Raw genomic sequence first — 14,088 nt, forward strand, 5'->3', positions numbered from 1 at the left:
AAAATATTTTTTTTTTATGTTAATGAAACTAAATATTAACCCAAAAAAAAAAATTTCTATCAATAGAATTTAATTGTTGGTAGGAAAATTGTAGAATTTACTCCGATCATATTCTAAAGTTTTTCAGCCGTTGGATCGTGATTAGGAAGAATCTACGTTGGAAGATCCAAAGATCCCTAATAGCAATTTAAGGTGCGAAAGTAAGCTGAAGAAACGCGCGTAGCACATTACTCTCACATGACCCCAAAGCCGACCTTTTAAACCCAAAATTCAGAAGAAGAAAAAGAAAATCAGAATTAAATAAATAAATTTAAAGCCGAGAGAGAGGACGCTCAGTTGTTTGTTGGTTCATTTGCTCTGTCTCTGCCAATCCAACGGCTTCTCTCCCACGTTTCTTCTCTCCTCCTTCCTCACTTCCGCAAACGCACGCTTCTCTGTCTTCTTCTTCTTCTTCTTCATACTTGAAACCTCCAACTTCGGGTTCCTTTTTCGCGGGTTTGAATTTGGGTCGGTTCAATATTTGATTCGGCCCCTAACGACGAAATTGAGGTTTTGGGTCGATCCGAATACGATCATTTTGCATTTCTGAGTTCGATTTGATTGGAAGACGAACGAGTCTCGAGAATGCCACAGGATTTGTCGTCGGACCAAGACACGGACGATGCTGATGCCGAGTTCGTGGAGGTTGATCCCACTGGTCGATACGGTCGGGTCAGTAGTCGTTACTTAAATTACTCTCCTTTTTTCTTTTTCCATTTGTTTCCTTCTTTTTATTTGTTTGGTATGGTGTTCATTGATTTGATTTAGCTGCTCCACTTCTCATATGTTTGGAAATTACTCAATGCTCTCAAGTCTTAAGCTTTTGTTCATCAAGTTGTCATTTGGGTTGATTTGTATTGGTTCTGTGTATCAGTAATCAATTCTCTTTGTTTTTGGTCATTTGCAGTATAAAGAGATTCTAGGAAAAGGGGCTTTCAAGAAAGTGTATCCTTTCCCTCTTCTTTTTTATTTTTCAGTTTTTGAATGTTAAGTTTAGATTTTTAGTTGGATGCTAAATGCTGTTTGAACCATTGTTAGTTAATATTCTGTTGAGGTCCAAGTGTGTTGTAGATCTTTTTTGTGTGTCTTTGATCGATATGTGGAAACTTAGATATCGAGCTTTTGATGAATTGGAAGGAATAGAAGTAGCTTGGAATCAGGTTAAAGTGGCAGATCTATTACGCAACTCTGAAGATTTAGAGCGGCTTTATTCAGAAGTTCATTTGCTTAAGACTTTAAAGCACAAGAACATAATTAAGTTTTACAATTCGTGGGTCGATGCCAAGCATGAGAATATCAACTTTATTACGGAGATCTTCACTTCAGGAACATTGCGGCAGTGAGTTTTCAATGATCTATTGTCTGTAACATTCAATATTTGTAATTTATTTATGCTTTTGTTTAGTGTTTTAGTGTCTGTTATAATGTAGATACCGGAGAAAGCATAAGCATGTTGATTTGAGGGCGTTGAAGAAATGGTCTAGGCAGATTTTAGAAGGCCTTTGGTATCTTCATAATCACGACCCCCCTGTTATCCATCGAGATTTGAAGTGTGACAACATTTTTGTCAATGGGAACCAAGGTGAGGTGAAAATTGGTGACTTAGGGCTGGCTGCTATTCTTCGCCAGGCTCGCTCAGCTCATAGTGTTATCGGTGAGGATTTATAAATAAAATTGTCATCTATGTTTTCCTTCTGCAATGGTGCTAGTGCAGAATATTTGGATTCAGAGCTGACAATGTAACTGTTTCTGTCACTTTAGGTACTCCGGAGTTTATGGCGCCAGAGCTTTATGAAGAGGAATACAATGAGCTAGTAGACATTTATGCCTTTGGCATGTGCTTGTTAGAATTGGTGACCTTTGAGTATCCATATGTTGAATGTACCAATGCTGCTCAAATATTCAAGAAAGTGACATCAGTAAGGGCTTCATGACCATTACCCCGTTTAAATTGATACACAGTTTGTATTGTTCCATTAAATTTGTTGGTTGTTTGTTTTTGCTATCATAATTGAGGGCATTTCTCGTACTTGAAACTTATATCATTTTGAAAGTTTCAACATGTGCAATCACAGGATCTGTCAGACTCTCGATTGTTGTAGATAATGTAATTTTTCCATATGTGATGCATCATTCATTTCTTTTGATTGTGATGAATGATTCGTCTCTTTTGATTTTGTGATGCATGGTTCAGTTGTTTTGCTAGTCTCACTAGACCTACTATTTGGCTTAAATTGTAGTGGATTTTGAAGCGCTGGGATTGAAAATTCAATCGGTATTGTGAATTTCTACATATTTAAAGTGTTGGGGTAGTTTTATACATGTACATTCAGTCTGCAAATTTTTCTACACTAGTTTGTCAAATTTCAGCAAAATTTCAGATGTTGAAAATGTATGTTATTTCCCATTTGGCTTTTTGATATGAGTTAATGCTTGAAATTCTAGGGATAATTATACAAACAACCCTGAAAGGTTGCAATTATACGAATTCGAACTCAACATCGCTTATTCTGGGACCAGCATAAGTTTTGTTAGTTTGCCACTGTTCCCAAGGCTTAAGTTGTTAGGATTGTGGCCAATGCTTATTTTATATTCTAACATGGTCCTTATATCATTTCATTTTCCGTTTGGGTAGGGAATAAAGCCAGCATCATTGGCGAAAGTGACAGATCCTGGAGTTAAAGCATTTATAGAAAAGTGCATCACGAAAGTCTCTGATCGTTTGCCTGCCAAGGAACTTCTAATGGATCCTTTTCTCCAATCTGATCAGGATCGTGAAAGTGTATCTCGTTCTCTACGACCCGAAACTCATTATTCAGGTGAGCAAGTTGTTTCTCCAGAGCTCAAAGGCTTTTTGTCTTATTCTCCTCACATTGTGACATGTTAGATGCAGAAGGCAGTTCTGATCAGATTGATAATGGAACAAAGGATATGGACCCTTCTCCTGAGACGAATAAAGACTTCACTGTGCAAGGCCAGAGGAAAGATGACACAATATTTCTGAAACTACGAATCGCAGATTCGACAGGTTACCTTTTCTTTCTTTTCCATTTTATTTAATTTTCAGTCAAAGAAGTATTTTTTAATTCCAGTTCCTGCTCTTAAATTGAGATATTTTCCACCTGGCCCCAGGTCACTTTCGAAATATCCACTTCCCATTTGACATTGGGGCAGATACTGCAATTGCTGTTGCTAGTGAAATGGTTCAAGAGTTGGACCTAACAGATCAAGATGTCACAACAATTGCTGAAATTATTGATGCTGAAATCCAATCCCACATTCCAGATTGGACATCCAGTGAAATTTCTGGAGATAACATTGATGCTGAGGTCTCAACTCCATATAGCCCAGTTTCTGAGTCTAAGGATGATGCTTCTGCCTTGGTACATGAGGCCATCCTTTCTAGTAATCTTGCACTAGAAAGATTGCCTTCAGGTCGCAAGTACTGGTCTGACTCACCCAAGGAAGGTAGTGGAAATTCTCCAGGGAAGCATGGGTTTTCTAACTTGCATTCTCCAGCAGATTCGGTCATTGCAGGAGGTACTGAAGACAATGAAAATTCTCCTGGTAGCCATAGAGAGGAAGACGATCCAAACGGCACAGGTGCCTCTGATTCACCAAATAGTGGTCCTGAGGATGATGAAAAATCTCCTGGTAGCCTTAGAGAGGAAGATGATCCAACTTGTGCTGTTGCCTCTGATTCACCAAATGGTGGTGGTCATAGTGCAGCTACTGATCTACATATTATTAATGGAGCTCATCCATTTGAATCAGAAGAAGTCAAGATCATTGCTGAGAAACTTGAGAATCTATTGGTAGAACAGAAAAAGGAGTTAGACAAGCTCAAGAGGAAACATGAATTAACAATATCAGACGTATTGAAGGAAATACCCCCGGTTTTCTGTCAAAAGGTTTTAGATATATGTAAGATGAAGATTCCAGACTACAAAATGCTTTATGAGGCAGACTGCTAAACCAAGCAATTTGCAAATTCAGCTTTTCTTGGCCCTGTCATGTCTCCAATTCCAGTGCTTGATATATAGATTATGCACTAGTTGTGCGGGTGACAGATAATAGAAATCACAGAGATGTTTTATACTTAGGTAAAGTTGGGGAGCCTGAACTAGTAGCTGTATTTTATGCAGCTGGATGGATATTGAGAGAGAGATTTGTAATATAGATGCTGCAAGTCATAGCCTGGAGGACAATCATGCTTGTCATCTAGATCAGCTTTTAGAGTGACCCCTGAAGCCCTGATGATCCGGTACATGAACTCCCACGAATGATTTGATTCTGCCGAGGTAAGACATCGGTCTGACAAGTCGAAATGATGCCTAAAGATCAACGTACCACCTACTTACAGAATACGGGGTCAACAAAATATGGAGTTTATACCTGTACAGATAATTCTTTTACTTTCTTGCATCTGAGCACATCAGTGTATGTTGAGCAATTGTGAAAATTAATTATAATTTTTTTTTTGTGGGTTTTACTTATTTGTTCTCTTGAAAAGGGACGGTTAACTGGTGGTTAAGTTATTGTTGTGGCGTGCTTGGGGTTATTGTTGCATTGGGTGATAATCTCATCATGACATTGATAATTGAACCTAGTTCTCCTGCGTTCCAAAATGTTTTCACCAACCAAATTTGAGGTACTTCGCTCATGAAAACATTTTTGTATGGTAGATGTTGACTCCACGGTGTTTCACAAAAATTAAGGTATTTGAATCAATTACGTGTCACAAAGTGAGTCTGGCTTTCTGGGTTGCCACCATCAACACAAATCACAATCAGTCGATTTCATACTTTTGAGCCACAACTAACCAGGTTCATGAGTTTAAGTGCTCCCAATTGGGTTCTATAACTCTGTTGACTAGACCGACTCTCACCAACAACCAAAAATAGCACTCCATTGAATCCTGAAAACCATTTGAAAACCATTTGAAGTTTCAATTCAAGCACTACTTGAGGTACAAATTCTTTACAATTAAAGAAAGGTTTAAATTCTTTCCATGAGTATAACTCGATAAGTGTTGGAATCAATAAGTAATCTACTACTGAAGTCAAAAATAGTGTTTCCGAAGTTCAGTAGACATAAGTAGTAACGATTTTGCACTCACGATTTAACTTTTGACACTTAAATTCGAGTGTTTTTATAACTTTTATATACGAACAATGTGATTTTTATTTTATTTTTTGTCAAAGTTAGGAAGGAAGAGGGAGGTTTTCTCACATACACTACCAAGGTGTTATGAGAATTTGAATCTAAGATCACTGGTATGCAAGTTAGGCCTTTTCCACTAAGCTAGACTCATTGACTGTGATTATGTGAGTTTAAATGAGTGTTAAAATGGCAACTAAGTACATGGATAAGTTGTAACTTGTAACATGTTAATTGGGCCAAGAATAGGTTAGTAAAACCCACCAACCTTTTTGGTCCTAAATCAGAGGAAGAAGGGCTATACACGTGTGAGCATATAACACAGGTTGCACATAAACTCTCAAATTTCCACCGGTAATCGACGAGACTAATCCCTCCAAAACTCTGAGGCAGAGAAATGGATAGACCACCCATATGAGGCCCTGTTTTGTCTTCAAAAGGATAACATACATATCACTCCCCCTCTCACCACTCCCCCTCTTCAGTCCTCTCCTCCTCCTTCATTATCCCAAAACCCCAACACCCAATCCCCATTTCTATCTTCTCCCTCTCTAAAGATTCAATCTTGAATCTTCCATGGCAATTTCAACAGCAGCAGCAGCCTCAGCTTCCTCAAAGCTCACTTACCCATATGCCTCTCAGCTCTCTCAGCCCTCACCGGCCTCCTCTTTCTCCATTAGACCCTCTTCCAAGCTAACCCATCTCTCCTCTTCCTTCCTCAACCCCTCTACCATCCTCCACCTCACGCCCACCACCACTCTCCCCCTCCACCACCACCACCACCGCAGTTTCACAGTCAAAGCTGCTCGAGGTAAGTTCGAGCGCAAGAAGCCCCATGTAAACATCGGTACAATCGGCCACGTCGACCACGGCAAGACCACCCTCACTGCAGCTCTTACCATGGCCTTGGCCTCCATTGGAGGCAGCGCTTCCAAGAAGTACGACGAAATCGACGCCGCCCCGGAAGAGCGAGCTCGTGGAATCACCATTAACACTGCCACAGTCGAGTACGAGACTGAGAACCGGCACTACGCCCACGTTGACTGCCCCGGCCACGCTGATTATGTCAAGAACATGATCACTGGAGCTGCTCAGATGGACGGTGCGATTCTTGTGGTTTCTGGTGCTGATGGGCCAATGCCACAAACCAAAGAACACATCTTGCTGGCCAAGCAAGTGGGTGTGCCTAACATGGTTGTGTTCTTGAACAAACAAGACCAGGTTGATGATGAGGAGCTTCTGCAGCTTGTGGAATTGGAGGTGCGTGAGTTACTTTCTTCTTATGAGTTTCCTGGTGATGAAGTTCCTATTATTTCTGGGTCTGCTTTGTTAGCTTTGGAGGCTTTGATGGCCAAGCCTACCATCACTCGTGGTGAGAATGAATGGGTTGATAAGATTTATGAACTTATGGATTCTGTCGATAGCTATATTCCAATTCCTCAGCGCCAGACTGAGTTACCATTTTTGTTAGCAATCGAAGATGTGTTTTCGATTACCGGTCGTGGGACTGTGGCCACTGGCCGTGTTGAGAGGGGTACTATTAAGGTTGGAGATACAGTGGACATTGTTGGTTTGAAGGACACAAGGAGCACCACTGTGACTGGTGTTGAAATGTTTCAGAAAATTCTTGATGATGCTATGGCTGGTGACAATGTGGGGTTGTTGCTTAGAGGGATACAGAAGATTGATATTCAGAGAGGGATGGTTTTGGCTAAGCCCGGGACGATTACCCCACATACCAAGTTTGAAGCAATTGTGTATGTGTTGAAGAAGGAAGAGGGTGGCAGGCATTCACCGTTTTTCTCAGGTTATAGGCCACAGTTTTACATGAGGACTACTGATGTCACAGGAAAGGTGACTTCCATAATGAATGATAAAGATGAAGAGTCCAAGATGGTCATGCCTGGCGACCGTGTCAAGATTGTTGTCGAGCTGATAGTTCCCGTGGCTTGTGAGCAAGGAATGAGGTTTGCTATCAGAGAAGGAGGGAAGACTGTTGGAGCTGGTGTTATTCAATCCATAATTGAGTGATAGAAAGAAGGGCTTTCTTGTCAGTAAATGCTCTTCACTCTTTTTTTTGGTGGTGTCAAACTTGAACTCAATTTGATTTTATTTAGTTTTGACATTTTAAGCAATTTCCACAATCAAATGTTATATATTTTGTAGGTTCATCACCATGTGCTCTGCTCTTGTTTCTAGCCTAGTTGAATGATAAGTTTGTGATGATTCAATATGACTTTGGTTGAACCTATTATCAGAAACTTTTTCATTGGCATAAAAATGAGATCGGGCACTCCCTGTTGACGTGAATTCTCCTTGATGCTTCATATGATTTGTTCAAATTGAACCTGTGGAATTTGCTTGTTTGCCATGTTTTTGCCTCTGGTTTCCTAGCTCCTAATTCTTGAATTTGGTGAACTTGAGAGTGTTATTATTCAGCACAGATACAATTCTCTGGACATGCTCTTTGTTTACACAAGGCATTTCTTGTGAAATCAAGATATTGAAACTTGTATATATCCTCGTCTCTACTGATTTCCAGCTCTAATTCTAAGCTTCCATATGAAACTCTTTTTTATTTTTGTGAAAGAGCTCTTTTTAATTTTTAATATTTGATCTTTTGTTGCACGAAGAACAATAAATAAAATAAATTACGACTCCCAGTTTGACTTAGTAGCACAAAATGAAAAAAGAATTTGCACTCTATATTTGATCCCAATTCGGTCTGGTTAATACTCCAACAATCAATGCATCAACTGATTTGGGCATTTCCAATCCAAATATACCAACGCGATATAACTAATTAATGTTGAATATTAATACTACACCCTAAACTAAGAATGTATTCCTATTCATATTATAGTATGTTAATTGACACAATTTGTGAATAACTTTGGAAAGTATGTTCACGACATTGCCTGAAAAGTAGTCAACAAAATTTCGGTAGTCATGTATAGATAAATGGATACTTTATCTGCTAAGCCTTACTCATTATGGAAAGTCAGCCTTTGAAACAGGCTGTTTATATAAATAGACATAAGGATAGATTGTACACAGTGTATACATATTTCCTTAATTGTCCCCATCCAAAGACAACTACTCTATCTTACCTAATATATAAACTATATGACTTCCTAAAACCATTCCCCACTGTGTATACTGCATGATCTTGGTGACTAAGATAAGATCAGTCTTCTGCTTTTTCCGGAAAATTTTGTTCTCTGAAGAATTCATAGATCCAAGAATACGGTTGATGTAATCAACTGTTGCACGAAAGCTGCTCTCTGCCTTCGCTCTTCTTTATCCTTTTCACAGCCTTCATCTGGTGAAGATGACTTAGCACTGCATAGACAAAATGTATCAGCAACAGGGTATAAAAAGGCCTATTCACATTGCAAAACCCTCACCAAGATACATTATTTGACATATCACATATCTAAAGACCAGTCACTGAAACCAGTAGAACTTGCAGCTGATTCATGCAAGTGAGGACTCTACCCAACAAAGCAAAAATGGAGGGCAATGCAAGAGTAATAAAGGGAATGAATAACACATAGATGGTTCATTCACATTCCTGGTTTACCCGACGGAGCACCAATAACAAGTAGTAACTTGGCCACTCAATGGCAAACATGGAGGTAAAACTAAGTGAAAAACTCTGAAGCTTAAATGAAACAATCTATTACTCCATCTTGTTGAAACAGGTGGGAAACAGCGCGGTTCAATCTATTGGATAACAACACCGATTTTGCATGTCATATCAGTGAAAAGATAAAACTATACAGATATTGGAAGGGTTTCCTGTTTCCTATTTATCTTCATCTATCCCACTGAAAACTGCTTAACTGGTGTGATGGCAATTAATTGTCTTTAACTTTTAGGGAAAAAGGAAGTTGGTTGGAAAAGAAGATAGCATCACATTTCAAAAGCACAAAGTACAGAACCCAGATAACATAAAAAGCACTATCCCATAATTCTCAGATGATTAGGCAACTTTTCAAATATATGCAGTTAAGGCATCAACCAAACATCTGGAATGATAACAAACTCATAAGTAAAAGTTCCAATACGAACAAACAAAACGAAGCTATATAGTATTCATTGGTTTTAGAATCAGTGAAAGCAAAAGATTATATAAGTGGTTACGACACAAACACAGACAACAAGAGAAAAGATGATGCAATTATCATTTGGATAACTTAGGCCTAAATAAATAAATAGTTCAAGGGATTCCCAAAATCAAGATATCTTCAAGAATTTGAAACTTTCAATGAAGAGCAGATTTAGATGCAATGTAAGGCTTGCTTAAATACCAAACATCATAGGGTTAGGAAAAAAAAAATTGTTTCTTTGGTAAGCATATAAACAACAAATCTTTCATATATTGAAACATAGATTTGGGATATATGATGTTTCAACAATTATTTTCTACCTTATAAAATCATGAAATTCCTGGGTTTTCGCAAGACCCATTTGCATTTACATCTCTGGTGGTCCATAATACATTGATGCATGTTAAACTAAGATATCTTAAGTTTACAATCCCTGTCTTTATCTCCCACTCACGAGTCACGACCACTAGTACCTTATAGTTGTACTTTCATAAAAGAACAAGAGTATACCTTTTCAAGCTGGAAGTGATAGGGGCATTGATATCGGAACAAACATCTTCCTGAATACCAGTAGGGTCTGAAAAAGATATATTGCAGATAAATGGTGAGAGGAGAGGATCAGGTGCAGATTCATGTGCAGATGCCCTTCCATTCTTCAGCAGCGCCTTTCCAAGCATTGCTGAACTACCAGTCCACATACCCGCTTTTTGAGATTTTCTCCTGTGCTGAAAAGCATAGATGACTCCTTTAAGGTTCCAACATGATCAACAAACTTTTCAACTATATTAACTATATTGTAAATCTATGATCCAATATAGGCAATAATACCTTGAAGGAGCTTGCATGGTGCACCATAAAATGTCCAATTACATCTTTCCCTAGATTCGCTGCACACATAGGACAAACCTGGAATAACGGGATTAGAGCAGCCATCAGGTTCAAATTCTAACTGAAACATCATAAACTGGTGGCAATAATTTATATTTTCCAATTGCATCTTCCCTTATTTATAATAGTATAAATTCTGGAAGGCCTTCCCATTTACCATTACCCTAAATGATTCAATGCACTTTACCAAGTAAATCTATCAATTTCAAGCAGCATCCTTTTTGTAATCAAAATGGGAACCATCTTGATTAGATGTTTCATTATTGACTCAAGAATATGATTTTGATAACGCTAATCTCATTTAAATCGCACACAACAAAATGTCTGGTAAAGAAAAGCACGTACTGCATTTTTAAAGTCAAAGCAGTGTTCTTCCTCCAAGTGGTTGCAGAGCATTGGGACTTCAATATCCACATAACAGAAAGGACATGGAAAACAAGATTTTGCATCGTCATCTCCTTCGGAATCTTCCGAAGCCATATGATTATCTGTTTAACATATATAGAAAAAAAAATATCGATACATAGATATATGACATGTATGGACATAAATGTACACACATTCATAGAGACACGTCGATTAATATATCCAAATCACAGGATCAAACACATGCAAATAAGGGCGCATGCACACACACACAGACACGTAAATAAATATATCAGAGTGAGACACCCCAGGCTATCTCCAACATGCAGATCTTACTCTGGCCACAAGAAACTACTAAAATGAACTCTTTGCCGTGTTTAGTGACTAAATATGGACCAACACCACTTGACTCTTGCCCAAGAAGACAATAGGCAGAGCCTAAACAAATATACATTCATCTTCTTATCAATGAACTGCATAAGCTGCAAAGGAATTAACCAGGCTCAGCAACCATCTGAAGATGGAATTGTAATTTGTCTCCATATGTTTTTCTATCAAACCTTAATTTTCTTACCTTCATTCCAACTAATTCTGTAAGCTGGTTCCTCATCATCATCATCAACATCATCTTCACCTTCACCTTCACCTTCATGAATGACAACACTAGAAGCATCACGCTCCCACTTACTCTCAAGCGTGAAGGAACCAGTACCTAATGACGCAGATGAAATGCCTTCTGTTTCCTTCAATATCTTTTCTCTCAGGTTCTCCAGATAATCCAGATAATCCTCATATTCTGACATTTTTATATTTAAACTACTAAGCTGATCCGACTCTTGATCCACTAACTCTTCATAATTTTCATCCTCTGTATCTTCTTCATCTTCAGTATAATTTGTCATGCGGACAGATCCTCTTAATCTCTTTTTTGGGCGTTGATTAGCCTCAAATATAATTATAACTTCCCCACCTTATTAATCAAAGGAGTTTCTTCTTTCTATGGTCTCTAGGCAACCCTAATTCTAAGAAAATTAGGGCCCGAATTATCACTAAAATCTTCCTCCATGGCCCTGCTTCTTATAGGAAATCTTTACTGTAATATTACACACATGGAAAGCTTTTATAAACGAATCTAGCAACTTTCTAAAATTGCCTTATCTAGCATGAAGGATATGAAATCCCAAAATTTTCGGACTTTTATTTATTAATTAAAAGATGATATTTTCCGATAATGCCCACAACAAAATTACCCATAAATTCCAAGGAGAAGGCTCCCCATTTGAAAATTCAAGTAAAGTAGTTCATTTAAAACACTCTACGGTTTGACAAAACAATTAGTTCAAGACAATGTGCGTGTTGCTTTGACAAGAAACTAATGACCAAGTTTTCAGCTTTAAGCCCAACTCAGTTCTTGACAACTCTCACAAAAGCCATTGCTTTACTTAAACATCAACGAAACGAAACTGATATCAGCTAGTAAAATACCCTTACTTCAATTCCCAAAATTCTACCCAGACAAAGAGAGAACTTGACAAACTGAAAAGGAAACAAATTTTTTTTTAATAGGAATGTTGAAGCACACATGAGAGGTAAAAATTGAAAAAAGAAGAAAATCTAAGTACCATAGTGAAGCCGAGCAGCATGGGCAGCAGAGAGGCTCTTGGCTGCTTGAACCCTGGAAGCCCACGAGTCAACGTCCATGGAATCAACTCTCCGGCGACCCAAGTCAGCTTTTTCCGGCGAGAAGTGTTAGAAACCGTCCGTACGGTAAATGGGTTTGGATCAAAGGCTTAAAGTTTCTATCTTTCAGATTGAGAAGGGGTGTGGTGATGTTTTGCTTACTCACTCATATACTGCTCTGATACTGAAAGCTTTCCTGACACACAAAATATTTTTGATGGATAGCTGACACGTGGAATTTTTCCATTTAATTTCATCATTGCTTTTTTTATATTTCAATTAAATAATTGTACATGTTAATTGCAGAACTACTTGTCAATTGTCATCTTTTGCCAAAGTACAGAGAACACCATGATTTTATTCTATTTTCAGTGTTATTTATATAAAATGATATATTTGTTTTCCATGGAGCATTGACATGTATTTGCAGCATGAATATAATTAATTAAATAATTAATGACTACAAAAGAAAAGAGAAGAGAAAAGGGAAAAAAAGGACTTGGTTTATATGACTCGTGTGAAATACCTTTCTTCGCATCACATGGAAGCTTTTGGCTGTCTTGAAAGAAGCTAAAGATGTTGATGTTAAACTTTGGCTACTTTATCTGACTGTCAATGACGTGCGGAAATTTGGTCAGATTTGAGTTTTGGTTGTTTTTTCAGAGGAAGAAATATTAAAGAAGGAAAGAAACAAGTATGTTGACTGTTAGCAAATCCAATGTAAGATATTAGCTTCAAATGTGCCCTCTTATTTTAGACACTAATTATGCCACCTATGATTTAGAAAATGTTCATGAAAAGAACTTCCATTAAGATAACAACTTTACTTTCTTTGTAAGCATTTCGCTTTTACATTAGGAGCTGTCTAATAATGCTTCTCACTCAAATTACAAACACGTGTTCGTCTTGAAAATAACACTTCGGACTATTATTATTATTTTCTTACATTCAAGTTTGTTGGGGTTTTTCGAACTCGTGGGCTGACTAGAAACAGAAACTAATGACATGATTAAATTTAATGACAAAGATTTAGGCAAAAGCTAGGAAAACAAAAGGGAGTGACAAGAAAGAATCAGTTTCCAGAGCAGACAACCTAACCAGGAAGGAGATAGGCAGGCATGCGATAACAAGTTGGACAAAAAGTTGCTTTAGTGTGGGAGGATGGTGGAGTAGTGCATCGACTTGGACCAGGACGGTGCATTACACCTAGAAAAAGGGCCAAACAACAAAGCTGAAAAGATTGTGGTGGGGCATTTTCTTATAAAGACAGCTCAATATCATATATCTATTTACTTGTTCTCTAAGTTCTAAAAGATTGAAACCCATCAAAGGGGTTTTTTTGTTTTTTTAAATCATTATTATTAGAGACTAGTGTCTCATTAGTTTAGTGATAAATAGGGGGCTGTTTTGCTTGCTTGGCAGGAAAGGAACTTCCCAAAAGCTAAAAAGGAACTAATGGCATCAGAATATGAGTGGAGATCCCATTTGGGTTTCTGGGTTATTTGGGATGAGCCCTTACCATTTGGAGGTCTTCACAACTAGTCCAAGGGAATGTTTGGGCCGAAACACTGGGAAACCATGAAGAGGTCCAATCTTAGACTGGGCTAAAGGTGTTCATGGTATGGGCTATCAGTAGCTTGACAGAAAAAGAAGCTAAAGGAAATCTTTGGAGTCAAAATCAATGGAGATCTATGAGTGAGAACTTTGGACAGTTTTTGACAGATACTATTGTTTTAAGGTAGAATTCAGGAACAACTGGACAACAATCATGAGGGAGAAGTCATAGCCTTTTGGCAATTGTGTCTGTTAATTTGTTAACACTAAGCTTTCATAAAGAGATTTT

At 38.1% G+C, this 14,088-nt stretch overlaps 3 protein-coding genes across 5 annotated transcripts; 2 read left to right on the top strand and 1 right to left on the bottom strand.

Annotated features, from left to right (window-relative positions):
- Nucleotides 1–287: 287 nt before the first annotated feature.
- On the top strand, nt 288–4,531 carry WNK3 (WNK family serine/threonine-protein kinase 3). 2 transcript variants are annotated; one of them, XM_021946048.2, is made up of 8 exons: nt 288–711; nt 947–984; nt 1,151–1,378; nt 1,470–1,693; nt 1,801–1,958; nt 2,675–2,858; nt 2,927–3,067; nt 3,172–4,531. In XM_021946048.2, exons 1-8 carry the CDS (start codon nt 625–627, stop codon nt 4,011–4,013), a joined length of 1,902 nt encoding a protein of 633 aa, XP_021801740.2. In that variant the 5' UTR covers nt 288–624; the 3' UTR covers nt 4,014–4,531. The 2 variants fall into 2 exon arrangements, with proteins under 2 accessions (XP_021801740.2, XP_021801741.2); XM_021946049.2 differs by having other exon boundaries at nt 289–711; nt 2,933–3,067.
- Nucleotides 4,532–5,631: 1,100 nt separating this feature from the next.
- LOC110745873 (elongation factor Tu, chloroplastic) lies at nt 5,632–7,435 on the top strand. The gene has a single exon (XM_021946026.2). The coding sequence runs from the start codon at nt 5,776–5,778 to the stop codon at nt 7,228–7,230; it is 1,455 nt and encodes a 484-aa protein (XP_021801718.1). The 5' UTR covers nt 5,632–5,775; the 3' UTR covers nt 7,231–7,435.
- Nucleotides 7,436–8,151: 716 nt separating this feature from the next.
- Nucleotides 8,152–12,406, bottom strand: LOC110745874 (protein DEHYDRATION-INDUCED 19 homolog 5). Of its 2 annotated transcripts, none has more exons than XM_021946027.2 (5): nt 12,188–12,406; nt 10,545–10,687; nt 10,140–10,217; nt 9,822–10,036; nt 8,152–8,541 (listed from the first exon to the last, which is right to left on the bottom strand). In XM_021946027.2, exons 1-5 carry the CDS (start codon nt 12,264–12,266, stop codon nt 8,430–8,432), a joined length of 627 nt encoding a protein of 208 aa, XP_021801719.1. In that variant the 5' UTR covers nt 12,267–12,406; the 3' UTR covers nt 8,152–8,429. The 2 variants fall into 2 exon arrangements, with proteins under 2 accessions (XP_021801719.1, XP_088108986.1); XM_088252860.1 differs by lacking the exon at nt 12,188–12,406 and adding an exon at nt 11,140–12,082.
- Nucleotides 12,407–14,088: the final 1,682 nt, after the last annotated feature.

Source organism: Prunus avium, chromosome 5, assembly GCF_965620075.1.
Source record: "Prunus avium chromosome 5, drPruAviu1.hap1.1, whole genome shotgun sequence".
Lineage (NCBI taxonomy): Eukaryota > Viridiplantae > Streptophyta > Magnoliopsida > Rosales > Rosaceae > Prunus > Prunus avium.

Bases quoted from the DNA above. Each gene is read 5' to 3' on its own strand.
- WNK3 (XM_021946048.2), top strand. From the start codon at position 625: ATGCCACAGGATTTGTCGTCGGACCAAGACACGGACGATGCTGATGCC. The intron at 1,379-1,469 runs GTGAGTTTTCAA...GTTATAATGTAG, and splicing joins ACTTCAGGAACATTGCGGCA to ATACCGGAGAAAGCATAAGC. The intron at 1,694-1,800 runs GTGAGGATTTAT...CTGTCACTTTAG, and splicing joins CTCAGCTCATAGTGTTATCG to GTACTCCGGAGTTTATGGCG.
- LOC110745873 (XM_021946026.2), top strand. From the start codon at position 5,776: ATGGCAATTTCAACAGCAGCAGCAGCCTCAGCTTCCTCAAAGCTCACT.
- LOC110745874 (XM_088252860.1), bottom strand. From the start codon at position 11,467: ATGACAAATTATACTGAAGATGAAGAAGATACAGAGGATGAAAATTAT. The intron at 10,688-11,139 runs GTAAGAAAATTA...TATGTTAAACAG, and splicing joins CAGAATTAGTTGGAATGAAG to ATAATCATATGGCTTCGGAA. The intron at 10,037-10,139 runs GTATTATTGCCT...TATGCTTTTCAG, and splicing joins ACCATGCAAGCTCCTTCAAG to CACAGGAGAAAATCTCAAAA.